At 44.0% G+C, this 23,364-nt stretch overlaps 1 protein-coding gene across 2 annotated transcripts in view; it reads left to right on the top strand.

Moving 5' to 3' along the window:
* uggt2 (UDP-glucose glycoprotein glucosyltransferase 2) overlaps positions 1-23,364 on the top strand; it is a 608,113-nt gene that overhangs the window by 497,364 nt on the left and 87,385 nt on the right. For both annotated transcript variants that reach the window (XM_078221650.1, XM_078221652.1), the window contains one exon: positions 10,979-11,080. In XM_078221650.1, the coding sequence (XP_078077776.1) occupies positions 10,979-11,080 (102 nt within the window). The remainder of the gene's footprint in view (positions 1-10,978; positions 11,081-23,364) is intronic.

Raw genomic sequence — 23,364 nt, 5'->3', positions numbered from 1 at the left:
AGCCTGCTGGAGGGTCAGGCCTGCAGGGTGTGGGGGGGGTTTGGTACTTCTGAGGGGGGGGGGGGAGGTGGTGGGAGATCGAGGTGGGCCAGGAGGAGTTGGTCAAAGCTGGCCTGGACATGTCCAGGGGGCCAGCAATTGGACCGTTGGGGGCTTGGAGGCATTGCGGGGATCGTGGGACTGGTCAGTGATTGGAGGCCAGCAGACAGGGGCCACTGTCCATGCGTCGCTCCCGGCACTGACAGATTGGCGCATGTGCAGTGGCCCACTCAGCGCTCTGCTGCCGGCCGCTCCAGTGGGAATAGGCCCCACCCATTGATATCTGGAATGAATCACTCTAGTGTGCTCTGCGGTGCACAGACTGTGGGAGATTCATTTTGGAAATCTGCTAAAAAATCCAACGTGATTTACTCCAGTTTTTATGCAAATTCAACGCTTAGAATTTTTTTTTGGAGGATCGCCCCCAAATTGTTACTTAATAACCAGGGGAACCTTTAGAGTACAAGGCTTTTTGTGAGTGTGTTTAACTGAATTCATAGCAAATGGTGACAGGAAGCTAGAGAGTGATGAGCTCTCAGCTTTGCTATAAGAAAAGCCATTCAGTGGAGTAATGGTTAAGAAAACCAGTGCCAAAAATTTAAAGAATAGCTAATTAAAGAAACTAGAAAAATGAAGAGTAATAAGTCAGAGATGAAAGGAACAAAGAGCAAATGGAACTAGAACTGAGTACGATGCAGTAAAGTGAGAGCTGAGAAGGAGTTGGCTCGTGAAAAGACAGAAAGATATCTCAAGTAGTTGTAAATTGTGATATCTTACAACAGTTTGTGAGATGTTAGTAGAAATAATTGTGGACCAGTTGGTGGCTGGATTTCAAAGTTTGTGTAAAAGTATTCAGGGCAACGAAATCCTGAAAAGAAAGTTGGATAACCTAGAGGCAGATGCTTATTAAAACAATGGAGAGGAAGCTTTGTTTGAAAAGATAGTTGGAAAATCTGGAGGTGGATTTTTGGGGAAAATATCTGATGGAAAGTATTGTTTGAAAGAAGATGTTAAAACATGCCTTTTTAGAGTGGAGTTTAGAAACACTTGTGACAATCAACTGGGGCAATTCAAAGAGAAATCTATGAAAGACCGATTGTGTAGCATCTGCCATTTGGTTTCAAGTGGGCTGTTATCTTTGATAAATGTGTACATTTGTGAAGATAAGGGGGAATGAAGGAGTATTGTATTATAATCAAACTTTTCATGTATAATGAATGCTTTTTTTTCTTGTAAAAAATCTAATTGGTAGCCCTGTGACTCTGTTTCTCCATGTTTCCTAAAAAAAAATAAAACTTTGGTCTTCTGAGCCAGGGTTTCATTCTGGGACCATCTTGTCCAATAGTAACACCAACTGGGACCGTAACATATTTAACTAAGTAACAAAAATGTCTATATTTAAATAATAATTAACTGACTTTAAAGAATGTCAAGCTGCCCTGAAGATGTGAAAGTTGCGACCTGAATGCAAAAATGATTGTTTTGTATGCATTATAGTCAAATATGCTTTTGTATTACTGGCTAGTAAGCTTTAAAATCTGCTGCAGTTTTCTCGGTGCTTGCAGTGAATTAAAATTCTGTTCGGTGTGAACCAGTGTTGATATGTGTTTGTTTTTAATTGCTGTAATTTGCACTCCGATAATTTATTTTAAATCAGCTGAGTTTAGCACAATGAATGTACAATATAGAACTGGTATTATTGAAACAATTCAGTTAACTATTATCATTAGAAGCAACAAATTAGAAGTCTGCTGATGAGTAATCAAGGAAATATGTCACTCCTGTATTGCATATCAAAGCTCTAAAACTATCAGAACCCAGAACATTATCGTGAGACCAGGGGCAAAGTGATTGAATCATAGATGCGGTCATGGTCTATGTTTGACCCTGGATTGCTCTAGAGTACAAAAAACAGTCATTATTACAGCCCTCCCATTATTACAACCTTTAAGATATTTACAAACTTCTCCTGTACCCGACTAAATCATGTAGTCAACTAGAACCCCACTAAGACAGTATTCCAACCAGAAACCCATTGATCCACTATTCCAAACAGGACCCCATTGAGCCACTATTCCAGGCAACATCCCATTGAATCACAATTCCAACCAGAACCCCATTGAGCCACTATTCCAACTAGTACCCCATTGAGCAACTATTCCAACCAGAACCCCATGGAACGACTATTCCAACCAGAATCCCATTGAGCCAATATTCCAAACAGTACCCCTTTGATCCACAAATCCAACCAGAACCCCATTGAACCATTCTTCCAACCAGAACCCCATTGAGCCACGATTCCAACTAGCACTGCATTGAGCCACAATTTCAACCAGAACCACATTCAGCCACTATTCAACCAGCATCCCATAGAACCACAATTCAAACCACAACCCAAATGAGCCACTATTCCAAGCAGATCCTCATTGAACCTCAATTGCAACCAGTACCCAATTGATCCACTATTCCAACCGGGACCCCGTTGATCCCTTAATCTAAAAAGAACCGCATTGAAACACTAATCCAACCAGTACACTATTGCGCAACTATTCTAACCAGAACCCCATTGAACCACTATTCCAACTAGTACCCAATTGAGCTAGTATTCCAACCAGAACCCCATGGAATGACTATTCCAACCAGAATCTCATTGAGCCAATATTCCAAACAGTACCCCGTTGATCCACAAATCCAACCAGAACCCCACTGAACCACTATTCCAACCAGAATCCTATTGAGCCCGTCTTTCAAACAGAACTCCATCGAGCAACTAATATAACCAGAACCCCATTGAACCATTCTTCCAACCAGATTCCCATTAAACCACTATTCCAACCAGAGCCCCAATGAACCACTTTTCCAACCAAACCCCCATTGAGTCACTATTCCAACCAGCACCCCATTGAACCACTATTCCAACCAGAACCCCATTCAGCCACTATTCCAGCTCTCCAACTTTCTATATTTATCTTTGATGAGGCAGAGAGGAAGCCTCTGCATACCACTGAAATGCACTCACAAATTCCCAATTGAGTTATTTTTCCACTTTGCCCATTGAAATGGTTTCCCACCGCATACTTTTGCCTTCCCTTACTTTCTCTCCTTTTCTTCATTCCTCTTCTTTCCAGCTCCCACTTCCCTCCTTCCTATGCATTCACTTCACACTCTTGCATTCTTTTGTATGAGAGAAAGGTGTGTGCCTGCGTGCGTGCGTGCGATATGCACCACGAAAACAGGCCCTTTGGCCCAACCCATCCATGCCGACCAGGTTTCCTAAACTGAATTAGCCCCATTTGCCTGCATTTGGTCCATATCCCTCTAAACCTTTCCTATCCACATATCTGTCCAAATGTCTTTTAAATGTTTTAATTGTACCTGCCTCTGGCAGCTCATTCCATATAAACACCACCCTCTGTGTGAAAAAGTTGCCCATCAGGCCCTTTTTAAAGCTTTCACCTCTTACCTTAATCCCATGCCCTCTCGTATTGAACTCTTCTAACCTGGGGAAAGACCTCAGCTATAAGGTCACCCCTCATCCTCCTAAGCTCCAGGGAAAATAGTCCTAACTTATCAGCTTCTCCTTATAATTCAAACCTTCCAATCCATGTCACATCCTTGTAAACTTTTTTGCACCTTTTCCAGCTTAATAACATCCTTCAAACAGCAGGGTGACCAGAATTGTACACAGTACTCCAAATGTGGCCTTACCAATGTCTTGTACAGTTGTAACATAGCATCCCAACTCCTGTACTCAATGCAGTGACCGATGAAGGCAAGTGTGCCAAATACATTCTTCACCACCAAAGAACAAAGAAAATTACAGCACAGGAACAGGCCCTTCGGCCCTCCAAGCTTGCACCAACCATGCTGCCTGACTTAACTAAAACCCCCTACCCTTCCGGGGACCATATCCCTCCATTCATGTATTTGTCAAGACGCCCCTTAAAAGTCACTATCGTATCCACTTCCACTACCTCCCCCGGCAAAGAGTTCCAGGCACCCACCACCTTCTGTGTAAAAAAACCTGCCTCGTGCATCTCCTTTAAACCTTGTCCCTCGCATCCTAAACCTATGCCCCTAATAATTGACTCTTCCACCCTGGGAAAAAGCTTCTGACTATCCACTCTGTCCCTGCCCCTCATAATCTTGTAGACTTCTATCAGGTCGCCCCTCAACCTCCGTCGTTCCAGTGAGAACAAACCAAGTTTCTCCAACCTCTCCTCATAGCTAATGCCCTCCATACCAGGCAACATCTTGGTAAATCTTTTCTGTGCCCTCTCCAAAGCCTCCACATCCTTCTGGTAGTGTGGCAACCAGAATTGAACACTATATTCCAAGGTTCTATAAAGCTGCAGCATGACTTGCCAATTTTTAAACTCAATGCCCCAGCTGATGAAGGCAAGCATGTCGTATGCCTTCTTGACTACCTTCTCTACCTGTGTTGCCACTTTCAGTGACCTATGTACCTGTACACTCAGATCCCTCTGCCTATCAATACTCTTAAGAGTTCTGCCATTTACTGTATATTTCCTATCTGTATTAGACCTTCCAAAATGCATTACCTCACATTTGTCTGGATTAAACTCTATCTGCCATCTCTCCGCCCAAGTCTCCAACCGATCTATATCCTACTGTATCCTCTGATGGTCCTCATCACTATCCGCAAATCCACCAACCTTTGTGTCGTTTGCAAACTTACGAATCAAACCAGTTATATTTTCCTCCAAATCATTTATATATATATTACAAACAGCAAAGATCCCCAGCACTGATCCCTGAGGAACGCCACTTGTCACAGCCCTCCATTCAGAAATGCACCCTTCCACTGCTACCCTCTGTCTTCTTTGACTGATGTCCTTCTTTGACTGAACCAGTTTTGTATCCACCTTGCCAGCTCACCTCTGATCCCATGTGACTGCACCTTCTGCACCAGTCTGCTATGAGGGACCTTGTCAAAGGTCTTACTGAAGTCCATGTAGACAAAATTCACTGCCCTATCCTCATCAATCATCTTCGTCACTTGCTTGAAAAACTCGGATCAAGTTAGTGAGACATGACCTCCCCTTCACAAGACCATGTTGCCTCTCGCTAATACGTCCACTTATTTCCAAGTGGGAATAAATCCTGTCTCGAAGAATCCTCTCCATTAATTTCTCTACCTACTGATGTAAGACTCACCGGCTTGTAATTACCTGGATTATTCTTGCTACCCTTCTTAAACAAAGGAATGGTAGCACAGTGGTTAGCACTGCTGCTTCACAGCTCCAGGGACCTGGGTTCGATTCCCGGCTTGGGTCACTGTCTGTGTGGAGTTTGCACATTCTCCTCGTGTCTGCATGGGTTTCCTCCGGGTGCTCCGGTTTCCTCCCACAGTCCAAAGATGTGTGGGTTAGGTTGATTGGCCATGCTAAAATTGCCCCTTAGTCTCCTGAGATGTGTAGCTTAGAGGGATTAGCGGGTAAATGTGTAGGGATATGGGGGTAGGGCCTGGGTGGAATTGTGGTCGGTGCAGACTCAAAGAACAAAGAACAATACAGCACAGGAACAGGCTCTTCGGCCCTCCAAGCCCGCGCCGCTCGCTGGTCCAAACTAGACCATTCTTTTGTATCCCTCCATTCCCACTCCGTTCATGTGGCTATCTAGATAAGTCTTAAACATTCCCAGTGTGTCCACCTCCACCACCTTGCCTGGCAGCGCATTCCAGGCCCCCACCACCCTCTGTGTAAAATACGTCCTTATGATATCCGTGTTAAACCTCCCCCTCCTCACCTTGAACCTATGACCCCTCGTGAACGTCACCACCGACCTGGGAAAAAGCTTCCCACCGTCCACCATATCTATGCCTTTCATAATTTTATACACCTCTATTAGGTCACCCCTCATCCTCTGTCTTTCCACTGAGAACAACCCCAATTTACCCAATCTCTCCTCATAACTAAGCCCTTCCATACCAGGCAGCATCCTGGTAAACCTCCTCTGCACTCTCTCTAAAGCCTCCACGTCCTTCTGGTAGTGTGGCAACCAGAACTGGGCGCAGTATTCCAAATGCGGCCGAACCAACGCTCTATACAACCGCAACATCAGACCCCAACTTTTATACTCTATGCCCCGTCCTATAAAGGCAAGCATGCCCTATGCCTTATTCACTACCTTCTCCACCTGTGACGTCACCTTCAAGGATCTGTGGACTTGCACACCCAGGTCCCTCTGCGTATCTACACCCTTTATGGTTCTGCCATTTATCGTATAGCTCCCCCCTACGTTAGTTCTACCAAAATGCATCACTTCGCATTTATCTGGATTGAACTCCATCTGCCATTTCTTTGCCCAAATTTCCAGCCTATCTATATCCTTCTGTAGCCTCTGACAATGTTCCTCACTATCTGCAAGTCCAGCCATTTTCATGTTGTCCGCAAACTTACTGATCACCCCAGTTACACCTTCTTCCAGATCGTTTATATCAATCACAAACAGCAGAGGTCCCAATACAGACTCGATGGGCCGAATGGCCTGTTTCTGCACTGTAGGGTTTCTATGATTTCTATGAACAACATTGGCTATTCTCCAATCCTCTGGGACCTCCCCTATAGCCAGTGAGGATACAAAGATTTCTCTCAAGGCCCGAGCAATTTCCTCCCTTGCCTCTCTCAGTATTTTGGGGTATATCTCATCAGGCCCTGGGGATTTGTCTATCTTAATGTTTCTCAAGAACCCCAATACCTCCTTTTTGATCTCAACATGACTCAAAGTATCTACACACCCTTTCCCAGACTCATCATCCACCAAGTCCTTCTCTTTGGTGAATACTGATGCAAAGTACTCATTTAATACCTCGCCCATTTCCTCTGGCTCCACGCATAGATTCCCTCCCCTGTCCTTGAGTGGGCCAACCCTCTGCATGGCTACCCTGTTGCTCTTTATATATGTATAAAAAGCCTTGGAATTTTCCTTAATCCTACTGGCCAATGCTTTTTCATGACCCCTTTTAGCCCTCCTTACTGTCAACCCCGTCAACCTGTGATGCAACTTTCAAGGAACTATGTACCTGCATCCCTAGGTCTCTCTATTCTACAACACTCCCCAGTGCCTTACCATTAACTGTGTAAGTCCTGCTCTGGTTTGTCTTACCAAAATGCAATACCTCGTATTTATCTGAATTAAATTCCATCTGCCATTCCTTGGCCCACTGGCCCAGTTGATCAAGATGTGGAGATGTCGGCGTTGGACTGGAGTGGGCACAGTAAGAAGTCTCACAATACCAGGTTAAAGTCTAACAGGTTTATTTGGAATCACAAGCTTTCGGAGCTCTGCTCCTTCATCAAGACTCACCTCCGAAAGCTCGTGATTCCAAATAAACCTTTTGGAATTTAACCAGTTGATCAAGATCACATTGGAGTCTTAGATAACCACCTTGCTGTCCACTACACCACTTATTTTAGTGTCATCCGCAAACTTACTCACCATGCCTCCTATAATCTCACTCAAATCATTTATATAAATGACAACAACAGTGGACCCAGCACCGATCTCTGCGTCACTCAGGGAGGTGTTTGTATGTGTGAGCGAGGTGTCTGTGAGAGAGATGTGTGTGCGTATATGAGAGAGAGGTCAGTGTATACACGAGAGATGTGTGTGCGAGAGAGAGGTGTGAGTGTATACAAGAAAGAGTGGTATGTGTATATGTGAGAGAGGGGGGTATGTGTATATGTGAGAGAGAGGTGTGCGTATGTACCAGAGAAGGTGTGTGTGTTCACCACATTAAGTGAAAGGCGTAAGTGGGGTATGTGTATGTGTGTAGGTCAGGTGTGAAAAAGAGGTTTGTGCATGTGATTGTGCAGGAGGTGTGTATGTGTGTAGCAGAGAGAGGTTTGTGTAAGTATGTATGTGTTTGTGTGTAAATGAGCTGTGTGTGTAAGAGTAGTGTATGTGTAAGAGATAGGGGTTGTGTAAGAAAGGGTGGTGTGAGTAAAATAGAGGTGTTTGTAAGAATGTGAAAGAGAGATGTGTGCATATTGGGAGGTGAATATGTCTGTAAGAGAGATATGCGAGCGTGGAGGAGATGTGTGTTGTGTGAGAGAGAGATGTGTATGTATACACGAGATGTATGTGTAAGAGAAAGGATGTTTCTGAGAGTTGTGTGTGCGTAAGAGAGAGAAGTGTGCGTTTAAGAGAGAGGTGTGTGTAAGACAGGAATGCTGCTTGAAAGGTCGATTCTTATATTGGACACACACAAATGCTCTCACCTCAGTCACACAGACTCATACACACTCCAGTCTCTCTCTCACCCCTTTCTCACACACACACTCACCCCTCTCCATTTCACTCTCACACACCAAATACTCACCTACCTCTCCGACACACACACATTCACCTTTCTCTCTTAAACACATATGTATAAAAGGGGTGTGTGTCTGTGTTTAAGAATGTGTAAGAGAGGTATGTGGATAAGAAAGAGAGGTGTGTGCAAGAGAGGAGATGTGTGTGTATATGTATGTGTAATAGAGGTTTAAGAGAGTCATATGTAAAAGAGCTGTATGTCTCTAAGAGAGTGAGATGTGTGTGTGAGATGTTTGTGTGTAAGAGAGAGCAGTGTGTGTGAGAGAGAAATGGAGAGGGGGGTGTGTCTGAGAGAGAGGTGAGAGTGCTTGTATGTGTCCAATATGAGAATCCACCTTTCGAGCATCATTCCTCCCATTAACAAAGAATTAACATCACTCTTGCCATTAAAAATGACAAAAAAAAACTTAAATATCTTTTTTCAAATAAGACAACTTCTTAATTATAATTAACATGAACTTATACAAATAAGAAAATACTTCTATAAATTAGTTTTGTATATTTGTACCTATTGCCTAAAACATCGTTGGAGAAATTTTCCGGCTGTTCAAACTCTGGTCCCGTTGCAGTGAACGGAGATTTGGCTGAGGTCCAAATTCTCCCTTCTTGCTTGCAATGGTGATGGGGCATGAATGGCAGAGAATTCCGGCCTATATTTTGTGTGGTTTAACACTTCAATCAGAATATTTCTCAGGGGTTCCATCAGTACACTTGGGAGGTCAAAAGGGTTCAATTGTCAGAAAAGTTTGGGAAACTCTCCAATAGACAATACAGAAAGTGCAAAGGAGAAGTGGAAAAAGGAAATAAGAGGGACAAATAGTGCATGAGAAAAGATTAGCAGGTAACAAAAGGTGTTATGTATGTTGAGGCATAGCCCCTTTAAAGGAACGGTCATGTGGCCTGGGATTTGGGGTGAGCTGGCCTTGAGTGCAGTTGTCATTTGGACTGTGGAGCGTGTAGACTGAATTGACCTGACAAACACATTCACATGCACGAAATAACCTAAACCTGTGTTTCTTGATGCCTGGTTGAGGAGTGGTTCCTGAGGGGATCCCACCCATACGAAAGAATTTAATAAAAGGCAACACTAAAATATTTTATCAACATATAAAATGTAGGAACTAAAAAGAAAATTTAGTGGAGGCAGCTATGGCCAAGGTACAAAATGAATATTTTATATCTGTCTCCACTAAAGAAGAGGACTATGCCAATGAAGGTGGACGCAATAGAGATACTAGACAGGATAAAAATAAACACAAGATATTTAAAAGGTCAGCACTGCTCAAAGTTATCTCATCCAGTCCTGATGAGATATACCCCAGGTTGCTGTGGAAAGTAAGGGTGAACATAAAGCAATCTCTGGCCACAATCTTCCAATCCTCAGATATGGCAGTGGTCCTAGAGGACTGAAGGATTGCCAGGTTCAATTCCGGCCTCGCATCAGTGACTATGTGGAGTTTGCATGTTGTCTCCATTTTTGCATGGGTCTCCTCTGGGAGTTCCGGTTTCCTCCCACACTTTAAAGATTTGTGGGTTACGTTGATTGGCCATGCTAAATTGCCCCTTTGTGTCAGGTGGACTAGCGGGATAAAAAATGGGGTTGTGGGGATGCAGCCTGGGTGCAATTGTTGTCGGCACAGGCTCGATGCGCCGAATGGCCTCCTTCTGCACTGTCACGATTCTAAGGATTGCAAATACTGCACCCCCTTCAAATACCCATTGAACAACAAGAATACTCGCTATTTTATATATGAAAATAATAATTTTAATCATATTTTCAAGAAAATAAATTTATATTATGTTCAGAAATGAAATCCAGTGCTCAAATTGTTGTTATCCGACTGTAAGCTTAAACTTTTTCCATGTGTGTATGACAAATCAAAGGATAGAGTTGACTCAAATTTAACTCAAAACAAAGCCTTTCTCTTTATTTAATACTTCAGGCACCAAAACTCAACATAAATTCACATCAGTTGCGACACTTCCTTTAACTCATTTAACTTTAACTCCCTTAACTCTGGTCTTACGATTGAAAATGAATACAAGCCCACTTGAGCAAAATGGGCTAAACTTGCTTTCTTGTAGCTTCTTTGTCTTTTCCCTGAAGAGATGTCTTCAGGGTACATTTTGCCAATGTGGGTCTTGAGTTCCCACTGAAGAGAAAGACTCGAACATATCTCTTTATCCTAAAACTATCCAGAAAGTTATCTACCACCAGAAATGGATCACAAAGTTTGATTAAGCCAATGGAGTTATGTGTAAACAACTCCCAAATGTTTCTACCAAGCTGCATAGCCTCACCATCTATGGCAACAATGGCTTTGGCATGTCTAGTGTTGTCCAAATAAGTATCCTTATTTGGTTAACACAGGAAATGTCAGGTCAAAGCTCACAGAACAGGTCATGACTTGCTGCAGCCTTCTCTGACTTGCATCTGTGTTTAATATAACTTGATCAAAATTCCCAGAATGCTTGATTTTGTTGTCGCTGTTGGCCACCCAGCTGCATTGTACTTCTCATTACAACCTCTGCTCATGTAAATTCTGTGGAATTGTTCAAATTTTTGTTCAACTATCAAATGATTCTCCTCCCTGTGCTTCAGCTTTGCAGAAGATTTCAGATCTGATCAGACTGAAAATAAGGAAGATGACATCCTTAATATTTTCTCTGTTGCATCAGGACATCTGTATGAGCGATTTTTAAGGTTAGTTGGATGACAAATTGATTCCAATAATAACTGTGGACTAGGAAGGGTGCAGGAGAAACTGAAAAATCTGGTGTAGCCGGGAACATGGTGCCCTACAGATCTGACCACGTGATTTATCTTATTATAGGCCACCTTTTGCTTAGATCAAATGGCCAGTCCAGCCAGTGGACAGAAAGCCACAACCAGGGATCCTTGGAAATAATCCTCAACATGGGGAAGGGTAGAGATCATGAGATGCAGGAATTTGCCAATTGGGAGGGCTGCAACTCGGTAGAGGTAGATAGCTGAAGTTGAATCTGTGGCGCTAGTGATAAGCACTGCTGCGTCAGATCACCAGGGACCAAGGTTTGATTCCCGGCTTGGGTCATTTTGGGCGGCACGGTAGCACAGTGGTTAGCACTGCTGCTTCACAGCTCCAGGGACCTGGGTTCGAATCCTGGCTCGGGTCACTGTCTGTGTGGAGTTTGCACATTTTCTCTGTGTCTGTGTGAGTTTCCTCCGGGTGCTCCGGTTTCCTCCCACAGTCCAAAGATGTGCGGGCTAGGTTGATTGGCCATTCTAAATTGTCCCTCAGTGTCCCGGGATGCGTAGGTTGGAGGGATTAGTGGGTAAATATGTAGGGATATGGGGATAGGGTCTGGGTGGAATTGTGGTTGGTGCAGACTCGATGGGCCGAATGGCCTCTTTCTGCGCTGTAGGATTCTATGATTCTAAGTTGGCCTGAGGGATACAAAAATGTTTTGTGAGCAATTGGGAAGCAGCCGTGCTGCTCCTGGCTGTCAAGGGTAATAAAGGAGACGCTTGGTGGGAGATGGGGAGGGAACTCTGCGGGTGGTGGGGGAGACAAGAGGGAAGCTCTGCAGCTGGGGGAGGGGGGTGCGTGATTGGCATGGGGGGTCATGCAAGGGGTTTGATCGGGGGCGGGGGGGAGGTTTTGGACAGGAGGTCTCCCACTTCACTGGGAGATCAGGGCGTCTGCACAATGGCACCCCTAGCAGTCTGCAGCCAACTTCACCAGTCATATTAAGCTCTGCCCCCCCCAACTGGTGAGAATTGCACCTCTGTCCTCTGGCAGTGTCAGCTGTCCAATCAACAGGTCTGATGCTTAGAATTTTTTTCCATAAGATTGCACCCTTTGTCTTGGGCAGTTTTATAAAAAAATAGCACCTTGTATAAAAAATTATCCTAATCTCACCTCTGGTCCTTTAATCTCTGTCCACTGAAATAAAGACGTTGGGATCAGAACTAACATAATGACAATAGTAAGAGAGGACCTAGCACAGAAATTAGAAACAATCTATATGCATTCAGATCAAAGATAATAAGGGTCAGATGCAAGCTACCAAATAGCGGAAAAGAATTGGAGGCAGAAATATTTAGCCAAATCTAAGACGAGAGGGAGAACTGTTATATTGTTATACCTTGTGGCTAAAAGGATCAAGGGTTATGGAGAGAAAGCGGGAGTGGGATACTGAGAGTGCATGATCAGCCATGATCATATTGAATGGTGGGATAGGTTCAAAGGGCCGAATGGTCTACTCCTCCACCTATTTTCTATGTTTTTATGTACTTAAAACAAGTACCTAAAGCTTCTTTGGCAGCATCTGCCAAACCCATGACCTCTACCAAAGATGCATGAGTTGCAAAAACTCAGTCTGCAAGTACAACAGGTGATCAAGAAGGCAAATGGGATGTTGGCATTTATCGCGAGGGGGATAGAATATAAAAGCAGAGAAGTCTTGCTGCATCTGTACAGGGCATTGGTGAGGCCACAGCTGGAATACTGTGTGCAGTTTTGGTCCCCTTACTTGTGAAAGAATATATTGGCCTTGGAGGGAGTGCAGAGAAGGTTCACCAGGTTGATACCGGAGATGAGGGGTGTAGATTATGAGGAGAGATTGAGCAGATTCGGTTTGTACTCGTTGGAGTTTAGGAGGCTGAGGGGTGATCTTATAGAGGCATATAAGATAATGAAGGGGCTAGATAGGGTAGAAGTGGAGAGATTCTTTCCACTTAGAAAGGAAACCAGAACTAGAGGGAACAGCCTCAAAATAAAGGGGGGTCAGTTTAGGACAGAGTTGAGGAGGAACATCTCTCAGAGGGTGGTGAATCTCTGGAATTCTCTGCCATTGAAGTGGTGGAGGCTACCTCGTTGAATATATTTAAGTCACGGATAGATGGATTTCTGATCGATAGGGGAATTAAGGGTTATGGGGAGCAGGCGGGTAAGTGGAACTGATTCACTTCAGATCAGCCATGATCTTATTGAATGGCGGGGCAGGCTCGAGGGGCTAGATGGCCTGCTCCTGCTCCTAGTTCTTATGTTCTACCACCTAAAAAGACAAGCACAGCAAACACATGGAGACATCACCAACTGCAAGTTCCACTCCAAGTCACACAGCATCCTGATTTTGAGCATTATTGCTGTTCCTTCACCTTCGCTGAGTCAAATTCCTCCCTAACAGCACTTTGTGTGTACTTACATCACAAGAACTGCAATGGTTCAAGAAGACGGCTCACCATCACTTTCTCAAGGACAACTAGGGATTGGCAACAAATGTTGACCTTGGGCGTTCACATTCCAAGAACAAATAAAGAAAAAAATAATAATGTGAAATGAACTGGAGGATGTAAAACAAATAAATAATAACAGTCCAAGGGAAATAGAAGAGCAGATATGTATGCAAATTTCAGAGAAGAGTAAAAATAATAGGGTAGTGCAGTAGATAAATCTACTGGGCCGGATGAGATGTATCCCAGGTTGTTGAATGAGGCAAGAGAGGAAATAGCAGGGGTGCTGGCAATAATTTTCATTTCCTCTCTGGTCAGAGGAGAGGTACAGTAAAAAGTCTCACAACACCAGGTTAAAGTCCAACAGGTTTATTTGGTAGTACAAGCTTTCGGAGTGTCACTGCTTCTTCAAGGAGCTTGTGCTGCCAAATAAACCTATTGGACTTTAACCTGGTGTTGTGAGATTTCTTACTGTGCTTACCCCAGTCCAACGCCCGCATCTCCACATCAGAGGAGAGGTGCCAGAGGACTGGATGACAGATAATGTGGTACCATTATTCAAGAAGGGAGGAAGGGATAAACCAGGAAACTACAGGCTAGTCAGTTTAACCTCAACTGTGGGGGAGCTATTGGAAACAATTCAGAGAAACAGAATTAATCTGCATTTGGAAAGTAGGGATTAATCAAGAACAGTCAGAATGGTTTGACTAAGGGGAAGCCTTGACTGATCAACTTGATTGAATTTTTCAAAGGGGTGACCAGATGTGTAGATGAGGACACTGCATTTGACCTAGTCTACTTGGACTTCAGCAAGGCTTTTGACAAGGGCGTTAACATTGATCCCTGTGGGGCATCACTGGACACAGCCTTCCAAACACCTTCTTGATCACCTGTTGTACTTGCAGACTGAGTTTTTGCAACTCATGCATCTTTGGTAGAGGTCATGGGTTTGGCAGATGCTGCCAAAGAAGCTTTAGGTACTTGTTTTAAGTACATAAAAACATAGAAAATAGGTGGAGGAGTAGGCCATTCGGCCCTTTGAACCTGAACCACCATTCAATATGATCATGGCTGACAAATTCTCCATGGGAGACTGATAGCGAAGGTAAGAGCCCATGGGATCAAAGGAAATTTGGCAAATTAGATCCAGAATTGGCTGAATGCCAGGAAGCAAAGGGTGATGGTCAAGGGGTGTTTGGAAGGCTGTGTCCAGTGATGCCCCACAGGGATCAATGTTAATGCCCTTGCTGTTTGTTGTTTATACAAATGGTTTATTAGACTTCAATGTAGGAGGCTTGATTAGTAAGTTCAATGATGATATGAAAATCGGTAGGATGTAAATAGTGAGGAGGGTAGCTTTAGATTACCAAAGAATATAGATGGGCTGGTCAGATGGGCTGATCAGTGGCAAATAGAATTCAATCCAAATAAGTGTGAGGAGCTACATTTGGGCAGAACAAAGAAGGTGACGGAATACATGATGAATGGCAGGATCCTGTGAAGCACTGAGGATCAGAGGAATTTTGGTATGCATGTACACCAGGTTTTAAAGTTGGAAGGACATGCAGACAAAGTGGTTAAGAAGACATATGGTATGCTCCCTTAATTAGCCGAGGAATAGAGTTTAAAAGCAGGAAAGCTATGCTGGGACTTAATAAAATGTTGTTTAGGCCACAGTTAGAGTATTGTGTGCAGTTTTGGAATCCACGTTATAGGGGGGACTGGAAAGGGTGTAGAGGGGATTTACCAGTATGTTGATTGGGCTGGAGAGTTTTAGTTATGAAGAGAAATTGGATAGACTGGGGTTATTTTCCTTGGAACTGAGGAGGCTAAGGGGGGACATGACTGAGATGTATAAAACTATGAGGGGAATAGATAGAGTGGACAGGAAGAAACTTTTCCTCTTGGTGAAGGGATCAATGACCAGGGGGCATACATTTAAGGTAAGGAGCAGGAGGTTTCGAGGTAATGTGAGGAAAAACATTTTCACCCAATGGGTGATGGGAGTCTGAAAGGGTGGTGGATGCGGAGACCCTCATGACATTTTAGAAGTATTTAGATGTGCACTTGCAATGGCAAGGTCTACAAGGCTATGGGCCAAGTGCTGGAAAATGGGATTACAATAGTTGCAACAAAAATAGAAAATGTTGGAAAATGTCAGCCGGTCTGATAGCATCTGTGGAGAGCCAACATTTCAAGTCTGTATGACTCTTCATCAGAGCTATTAAAATAGTTGGATGGTTTGTCTTTGATCAACGAAGACGCAATGGGCCAAAGAGCCTTTTCCTGTGCTTGTAGACCTCTATGACTCAAACATATGTTGCCAAGTTGGTGTTTGTAAAATTATTTTAAAATTGTAAAATGCTAAAAGGTGAAAATATTGCATGGCACCTTTAAAAAGTGGTGCTTTTTCTGAACTTAGAGTTTTTTTAAAAAAGGATGCAGGTGCATTTAGAGAACTCAGACTGAAACAAAGAACAATACAGCACAGGAACAGGCCCTTCGGCCCTCCAAGCCCGCGCCGCTCCCTGGTCCAAACTAGACCATTATTTTGTATCCCTCCATTCCCACTCCGTTCATGAAACATTGTATCGAAGGGACAGGCAGCAGTGTTGCCTTGGTAACAGGCTTTCAGGCTTTTTGAATCTTTTTGAATTCAGCCAATTAATTTGAAACAGAACAAGCTTTTGAATTTGAACCAATCAATTTAGACATTTAGCTACCAGCAGCCTATTAGATTAAAATTTGACGTTTTGGTAACCTGAGAATCAATTCTATTGTGGGGATCTTGGTATGTCATCAGGGGTATAAGGGTCCACTCTCAGCTCCAGAGAGACACAGCAACTGCTCTCTGCCACAGCTAATAGCTTTTAGCTCAAAGCCTCATCTGAATAGCAAATGTACCAAAAGAAGACAGAGATTCCGGGCAGTAGAAAGAAGACAGAAGATTCCAGAAGACAACAAACCTGATTGAAATTTTGAGAGTGACTAAAAATCCTATAAGTGGGAATTGTATTTATCTAAACAACATTCCATTAGGATAAGGTTTTATTCGGTTTGTTGATAGTTTAGTTTTACCTTTTGACTGTTGGTTAGATAGATAAAGTGGTACTTGTTAATTTTACAGAGAGTCTCAGGTAGTTACTTAGATTTGACCAATAAAATTTGCTGAAGAGCAGATTGCACTACTTCTCACACACTTTTAACAAATTATGAAGCGAGGTACTCCTCTTTGAGTGGTTAAGTGTTAGTTCTCAGTGAGGGGATCAACCTCCGTTTCATAACAGATAGTATCATGCAGCCTCTTTCCTCGGCTCTGGACTGCAGTAAATGTTGTCCAAGTTTCTACACTACATAACAAGGCTGGTCTCACAACTGTCTTGTAGGTTATCCATTTTAGTTCCATTGCTTAATTTTCAATCCCATACTTCCACTATCGATCCAAGGTATTTTTTGAAGCTATTCTCTTTCTCCAGGACCGGAGCTTAACATTCATTGCCGATAGGTTTTTAGACATGGGGAGCACAAAATAGAAAGAATTGGCTTCTCTCTGGTCCTCACAACAAATTTATGCTGAGGTGGGCAAGGCTTCGGACGGGCTCTAATTAAAAGCAAACTAGTGCGGATACTGGAAATCTGAAATCTGAAATAAGGACAGAAAATGCTCGAAAAACTGTGGAAAGAGAAAAACACAGTTAATATTTTGAGTCCATTGACTGTCCAGTTCTGCAGAAGAGTCAATGGACTCGAAACGTTAACCGTGTTCCTCTGTCCATAGACACTGCCAGATCTGCTGAACTTTTCTTGCTTTTTTTTATTTCAGAGGGCCTTAGTTGGCCAATTATTTGCCACTTAAGCGCTGTTTCCTACCCAAACTCACTTTCTCATCTTGTGGGAGGATTCCCCAGACATGGGGGAAACCTGAAAATGATCAGGCTTAGGATTTATATGGGTGATGGGGGTGCCTGAAACAGAAGCTCCCTGCTAACTTTGCGTGCCGCCACTCCTCTCCCACTTCTCCCTTTAAGATCCAGTAGCCACTGGCCCTCCTCCTTCTCCACTGACGTCTACTCCTACATCACTTTCCAACCCCACCCAGGCATTCCCTACCCTCCCTACTCTAGGATCCCAAAACATACCTTTTTGTCCAGCACTTGGGCTTTGTCACCTTCATGAAATTCTTCTTCTGTCCACTGCAACCCCTGTCACTGCAAGAACTGGAGAGTTGCCAGCCAATCAGATTGGCCAGTAGCTCTATAGCCCTAAATGGGGGGCATGAAATAGCTGCTGGGCTGACAGATTGTTGGGGACCCCTTTGGATGGTGGGATCGGAAACCCCCCCCATCCAAAATATCCTGGCCCAGATCTTTGCCTATAACATTTACACCTTCATTCTGATCCTCTTTCCTAGGCTCTGTTCTCCCAGTGTCCTTTGTTCCCCCCATAGTGCCTTTCTCCATTTCTCTTGATGCTCAGTCATATTCTCATCAACCCAGTCACATAGCTCAAATATATCTGAAAATATCAGTGACCATGGCATTTCCTGTTTCACTTGATTAGTTAGAGTGGTCATAGCAAATGGGAAGAAGAACAGGCTCGTTGCCAGTCCTTGGTCCAATTAACTTTGGCTTTTGTGATGATACAATGCTATTGTTATATTTTATGTTTAAGGGGAGTGTTTCAGAGTTCAGTTTTCTACAAGCAGTCAGTATGTCTGGAAGTAATACAGCTCAAATGCTGGGAAAAGAGGATCATTATTCATTTTAGCCATGTAGTTTACTTAAGAGAGAGCTAATGGACTCTTGTTTACAAAAGAAAAGGTCCAGTGGGGACGTTTGATTAAAGGAATGAAAGTTGAATTTAAGTAAGGAGGGTCAAGTGATAATGTGGTTAATGGAAGGATCTAGATATGTAGCTGAAAACAGTTTTCAGTTTCTGGTTAGGATTGGTTAAATACAGAAGTCTGTAAGCTGTTTTGAAAATCAAAACATCGCTAAAAACTTCAAGGATATTAACCCAATTGATAGCAAGTATGCTGTATTTAAAGTGGCATTTGCGTCTAAGAGAACTGTTGCTTCTCTGGAACTGAAATAGTGATAAGTTAGGAATTAGAGTTATTTCCTTTAATTTCTCGAACTATTGTACAACTGTTAAAAGTTAAGCTGCTTCATTTTTTAGAGTTACATTTCAACTGTGTTATGAATAAAGCTTGTTTTGATAAATGATCCCTAATTTGTCAGTCAAACTACTCCTGGGCCAAAACTTCCAATCCTCACACTTATGCCAAAATAGAAAAATTGTTGGGGTCTTGTCTGGCTCCACATTATACTTTGGATACAGGACCCTAACACTTTGAAATTCTCACTTTCTCCCACACTGCTTCTTTCTCTTCTTTGGCATTCTTTGGACATGTTCTATAATAGTGAAAAGTACTTTCCAGGGGCACAGTGGAATTTCCCCACAAATTCTAGCACATCTCCAGTCTTCCTTTTAGGCACTGGGGCTAATCCACCTTGGTCTGGACATACTTACTCTGCAGCATCACCTCCTAGAGATGCTGGAATACAAAGACTCGTTTAATTGTGACATCATTGGGAAGCTACCCATCGTATCTCATGTGATGTTGGGTGACTCTGTAACACCCATTGTCTGTGCTTCAAGAAGAGGGCCCTTGCAATGAAACAGAAAGTAGTTCATGAACTGCTGATCTTCAAAGCTGACTAAGTTCATGTCTCTGGTAGGCAGATACCATTTCCTCAACATGCCCAATGGGATCTCCACTGGCAGCAAGATCTTCCACTGGTGTGTCTATTTTAACGCCAGGAGTGTAGTGAATAAAGTGGATGAGCTTAGAGTGTGGATCGATGCTTGGAAGTGTGATGCGGTGGCCATTACGGAGACTTGGGGACAGGGACAGGACTGGATACTTCAGGTGCCGGGTTTCAGAACTTTCAGAAAGGACAGAGAGGGAGGCAAAAGGGCGGCGGGGGGGCGGGGGGGGGGGGGAGTGGCACTGCTAATCAGGGACAGTGTAACAGCTGTAGAGAAGGTGGAAGCCGTGGAGGGATTGTCTACAGAGTCTCTGTGGGTGGAAGTTCGGAGCGGGAAGGGGTCGATAACTTTTCTGGGTGTTTTCTACAGGCTGCCCAATAGTAACAGGGATGTTGAGGAGCAGATAGGGAAACAGATCCTGGAGAGACGTAGGAATAACAGGGTTGTCGTGATGGGAGACTTTAATTTCCCAAACATCGATTGGAATATCCCTAGGGTAAGGGGTTTGGATGGGGAGGAGTTTGTTAGGTGTGTTCAGGAGGGTTTCCTGACACAGCATGTGGATAAGCCTACAAGAGGAGAGGCTGTACTCGATCTGGTACTGGCTAATGAGCCTGGACAGGTGTCGGATCTCTCAGTGGGGGAGCATCTTGGGGATAGTGATCATGACTCTTTCTCCTTTACGCTAGCATTGGAAAGAGATAGGATCAGGCAAGCTAGGAAAGTGTTATCTGGAGTAAGGGGAAATATGAAGCCATCAGGCAGGAGATTAGAGGCGTAAATTGGAAGGAGGCATTCTCGAGGAAAAGTACTGAAGTAAGGTGGCAGATTTTCAAGGAATGTTTGTCTGGAGTTCTGCATGATAACATTCCGATGAGACAGGGAGGTGTTGGTAGGATACGGGAACCGTGGTGCACGAAAGCTGCGCTGAACCTAGTGAGAAAGAAAAGGTAAGCGTACAAAAGGTTCAGAGAGCTAGGCGATGATAGGGATCTCAATGAGTATACGGCTTGTAGGAAGGGACTTAAGAAAGAAATTAGGAGAGCCAGAAGGGGTCACGAGAAGGCTTTGGCAGGTAAGATTGAGAACCCTAAGGCGTTCTATAAATATGTGAAGAGTAAAAGGATGAGATGTGAAGGAATAGGACCTATAAAAGTTGAAGGTGTGAAAGTCTGTACAGAACTGGAAGAAATAGCAGAGGTGCTTAATGAATATTTTACCTCGGTATTCATGGTGGAAAAAGACCTGGGTGGTTGTACTACAGGATTGAGGCGGACTGAAAAGATTGAGTATGTGGACATTAAGAAAGAGGATGTGTTGGAAATTTTGAATAGCATCAAGATAAGTCGCCGGGACCGAATGGGATGTACCCCAGGTTACTGTGGGAGGCGAGGGAAGAGATTGCAGAGCTTCTGGCAATGATCTTTGTGTCGTCGATGGAGACGGGAGAGGTTCCGGAGGATTGGAGGATTGCAGATGTGGTTCCTATATTCAAGAAAGGGAATAGGGATAGCCCAGGAAATTACCGACCGGTGAGTCTAACCTCAGTGGTTGGTAAATTGACGGAGAAGATCCTGAGGGACAGGATTTATGAACATTTAGAGAAGTTTAGTATGCTCAAAAGTAGTCAGCACGGCTTTGTCAAAGGCAAATTGTGCCTTACGAGCCTGGTGGAGTTCTTTGAAAATGTGACTAAACACATTGACGAAGGAAAAGCGGTAGATGTGGTTTACATGGACTTCAGCAAGGCGTTCGATAAGATCCCCCATGCAAGACTTCTCGAGAAAGTGAGAGGGCATAGGATCCAAGGGGCTGTTGCCTTGTGGATTCAGAACTGGCTTGCCTCCAGAAGGCAAAGAGTGGTTGTAGACTGGTCTTTTTCTGAATGGAGGTCAGTCACCAGTGGAGTGCCCCAGGGATCTGTTCTGGGACCCTTGCTGTTTGTCATTTTCATAAATGACCTGGATGAGGAAGTGGAGGGATGGGTTGGTAAGTTTGCCGACGACACGAAGGTTGGTGGTGTTGTGGATAGGTTGGAGGAATGTCAGAAGCTGCAGCGTGACATAGATAGGATGCAAGACTGGGCGGAGAAGTGGCAGATGGACGTTAACCCGGATAAATGTGTAGTGGTCCATTTTGGCAGGTCAAATGGGATGAAGGAGTATAATATTAAGGGTAAGACTCTTAGCAGTGTAGAGGATCAGAAGGACCTTGGGGTCCAGGTCCATCGGACTCTTAAATCGGCCTCGCAGGTAGAGGAGGTGGTTAAGAAGGCGTATGGTGTGTTGGCCTTCATCAATCGAGGGATTGAGTTTAGGAGTCGGGAGATAATGATACAGCTTTATAAGACCCTCGTCAGACCCCACTTGGAGTACTGTGCTCAGTTCTGGTCGCCTCATTACAGGAGGGATGTGGAAGTGATTGAAAGGGTGCAGAGAAGATTTACAAGGATGTTACCTGGATTGGTTGGCATGCCTTATGAGGATAGGCTGAGGGAGCTCGGTCTTTTCTCCTTGGCGAGACGAAGGATGAGAGGTGTACAAGATGTTGAGAGGTATAGATCGGGTGGATTCTAGGAGGCTTTTTCCCAGGGCTGAAATGGCTGCTACGAGAGGACACAGGTTTAAGTGCTGGGGAGTAGGTACAGAGGAGATGTTAGGGGTAAGTTTTTCACTCGGAGGGTGGTGGGTGAGTGGAATCAGCTGCCGTCAGTGGTGGTGGAGGCAAACTCGATCGGGTCTTTCAAGAGACTTCTGGATGAGTACATGGGACTTAATAGGATTGAGGGTTATAGGTAAGCCTATATATAAGCCTAGGTCTGTAGGGACATGACCGGCGCAACTTGTAGGCCGAAGGGCCTGTTTGTGCTGTATTTTTTTCTATGTTCTATGGTGCATGGAACAATTCTGTGAAAGTATCATTGATCACATCCTTGTCTGGGGTCACATTTGCAAGAACATAGTGCACATTTGCATTTGCTCATCAGCAGAATCAAGATCATATAGTTGAAGCTCAATTCTGCTGAATGCAGATTCAGGGTCAACCAGGTTCCTTACATGATTCATTTCTCACAACCAATGGTGTGAAGTCAGATCCAGACAAGACAACGGCTATGCAATAAATGTCCATTCCTGAGGACAAGTACATCTTGCAGTGCTTCCTAGGTGTGGCAAATTACTTAACCAGGTTCATTTCTAGCTACCGTGAGGTGATTGGACCCCTCCATCAGCAACAAAAGGCCCCTGTGTTGGCAGGAGCACCACACCACTATGTTCATCAAACTCAAGGAGGCACTCTCAGCCCCTCTGGTGTTACCACACTTTGATGTTCAAGCACCTGTACTCTTATTAGCAGATGCCTCCCAGCACAGACAAGAATGACACTATCCAGAATGGCAGATCAGCAGCCTTCGCATCAAGGGCCCTCACTGAGACTGAAACTTGTTATGCCCACATCAAGAAGGAACTCCTTGGCCTAATCATGTCAGAAATTTCATGACTTCATCTAAGGCCACTCTGCCAACGTTGAAACTGATTATCAGCCACTCATAACTATTCTCGAAAAGCCTGTATATACTGCATCGGCACAACTGCAGCGTACGCTGTTCAAGCTACAACATTACAACCTCAGTGTCCTCGACAAACACAGTGAGGAGCTGTACTTTGCTGATGCCCTTGCCAAGGTTTATCCACCTTGATAGGAAATATACAGAAAATGGCAGAACTCTTAAGAATATTGATAGGCAGAGGGATCTGGGCGTACAGGTACACAGGTCACTGAAAGTGGCAACGCAGGTGGAGAAGGTAGTCAAGAAGGCATACGGCATGCTTGCCTTCATCGGCCGGGGCATTGAGTTTAAAAATTGGCAAGTCATGTTGCAGCTTTATAGAACTTTAGTTAGGCCGCACTTGGAATATAGTGTTCAATTCTGGTCGTCACACTACCAGAAGGATGTGGTGGCTTTGGAGAGAGTACAGAAAAGATTCACCAGGATGTTG

This window comes from Mustelus asterias, chromosome 10 (genome assembly GCF_964213995.1).
Source record: "Mustelus asterias chromosome 10, sMusAst1.hap1.1, whole genome shotgun sequence".
Lineage (NCBI taxonomy): Eukaryota > Metazoa > Chordata > Chondrichthyes > Carcharhiniformes > Triakidae > Mustelus > Mustelus asterias.
The sequence above is the reverse complement of the archived record's forward strand: the minus strand, read 5'-3'. Positions and strand labels throughout refer to the sequence as shown.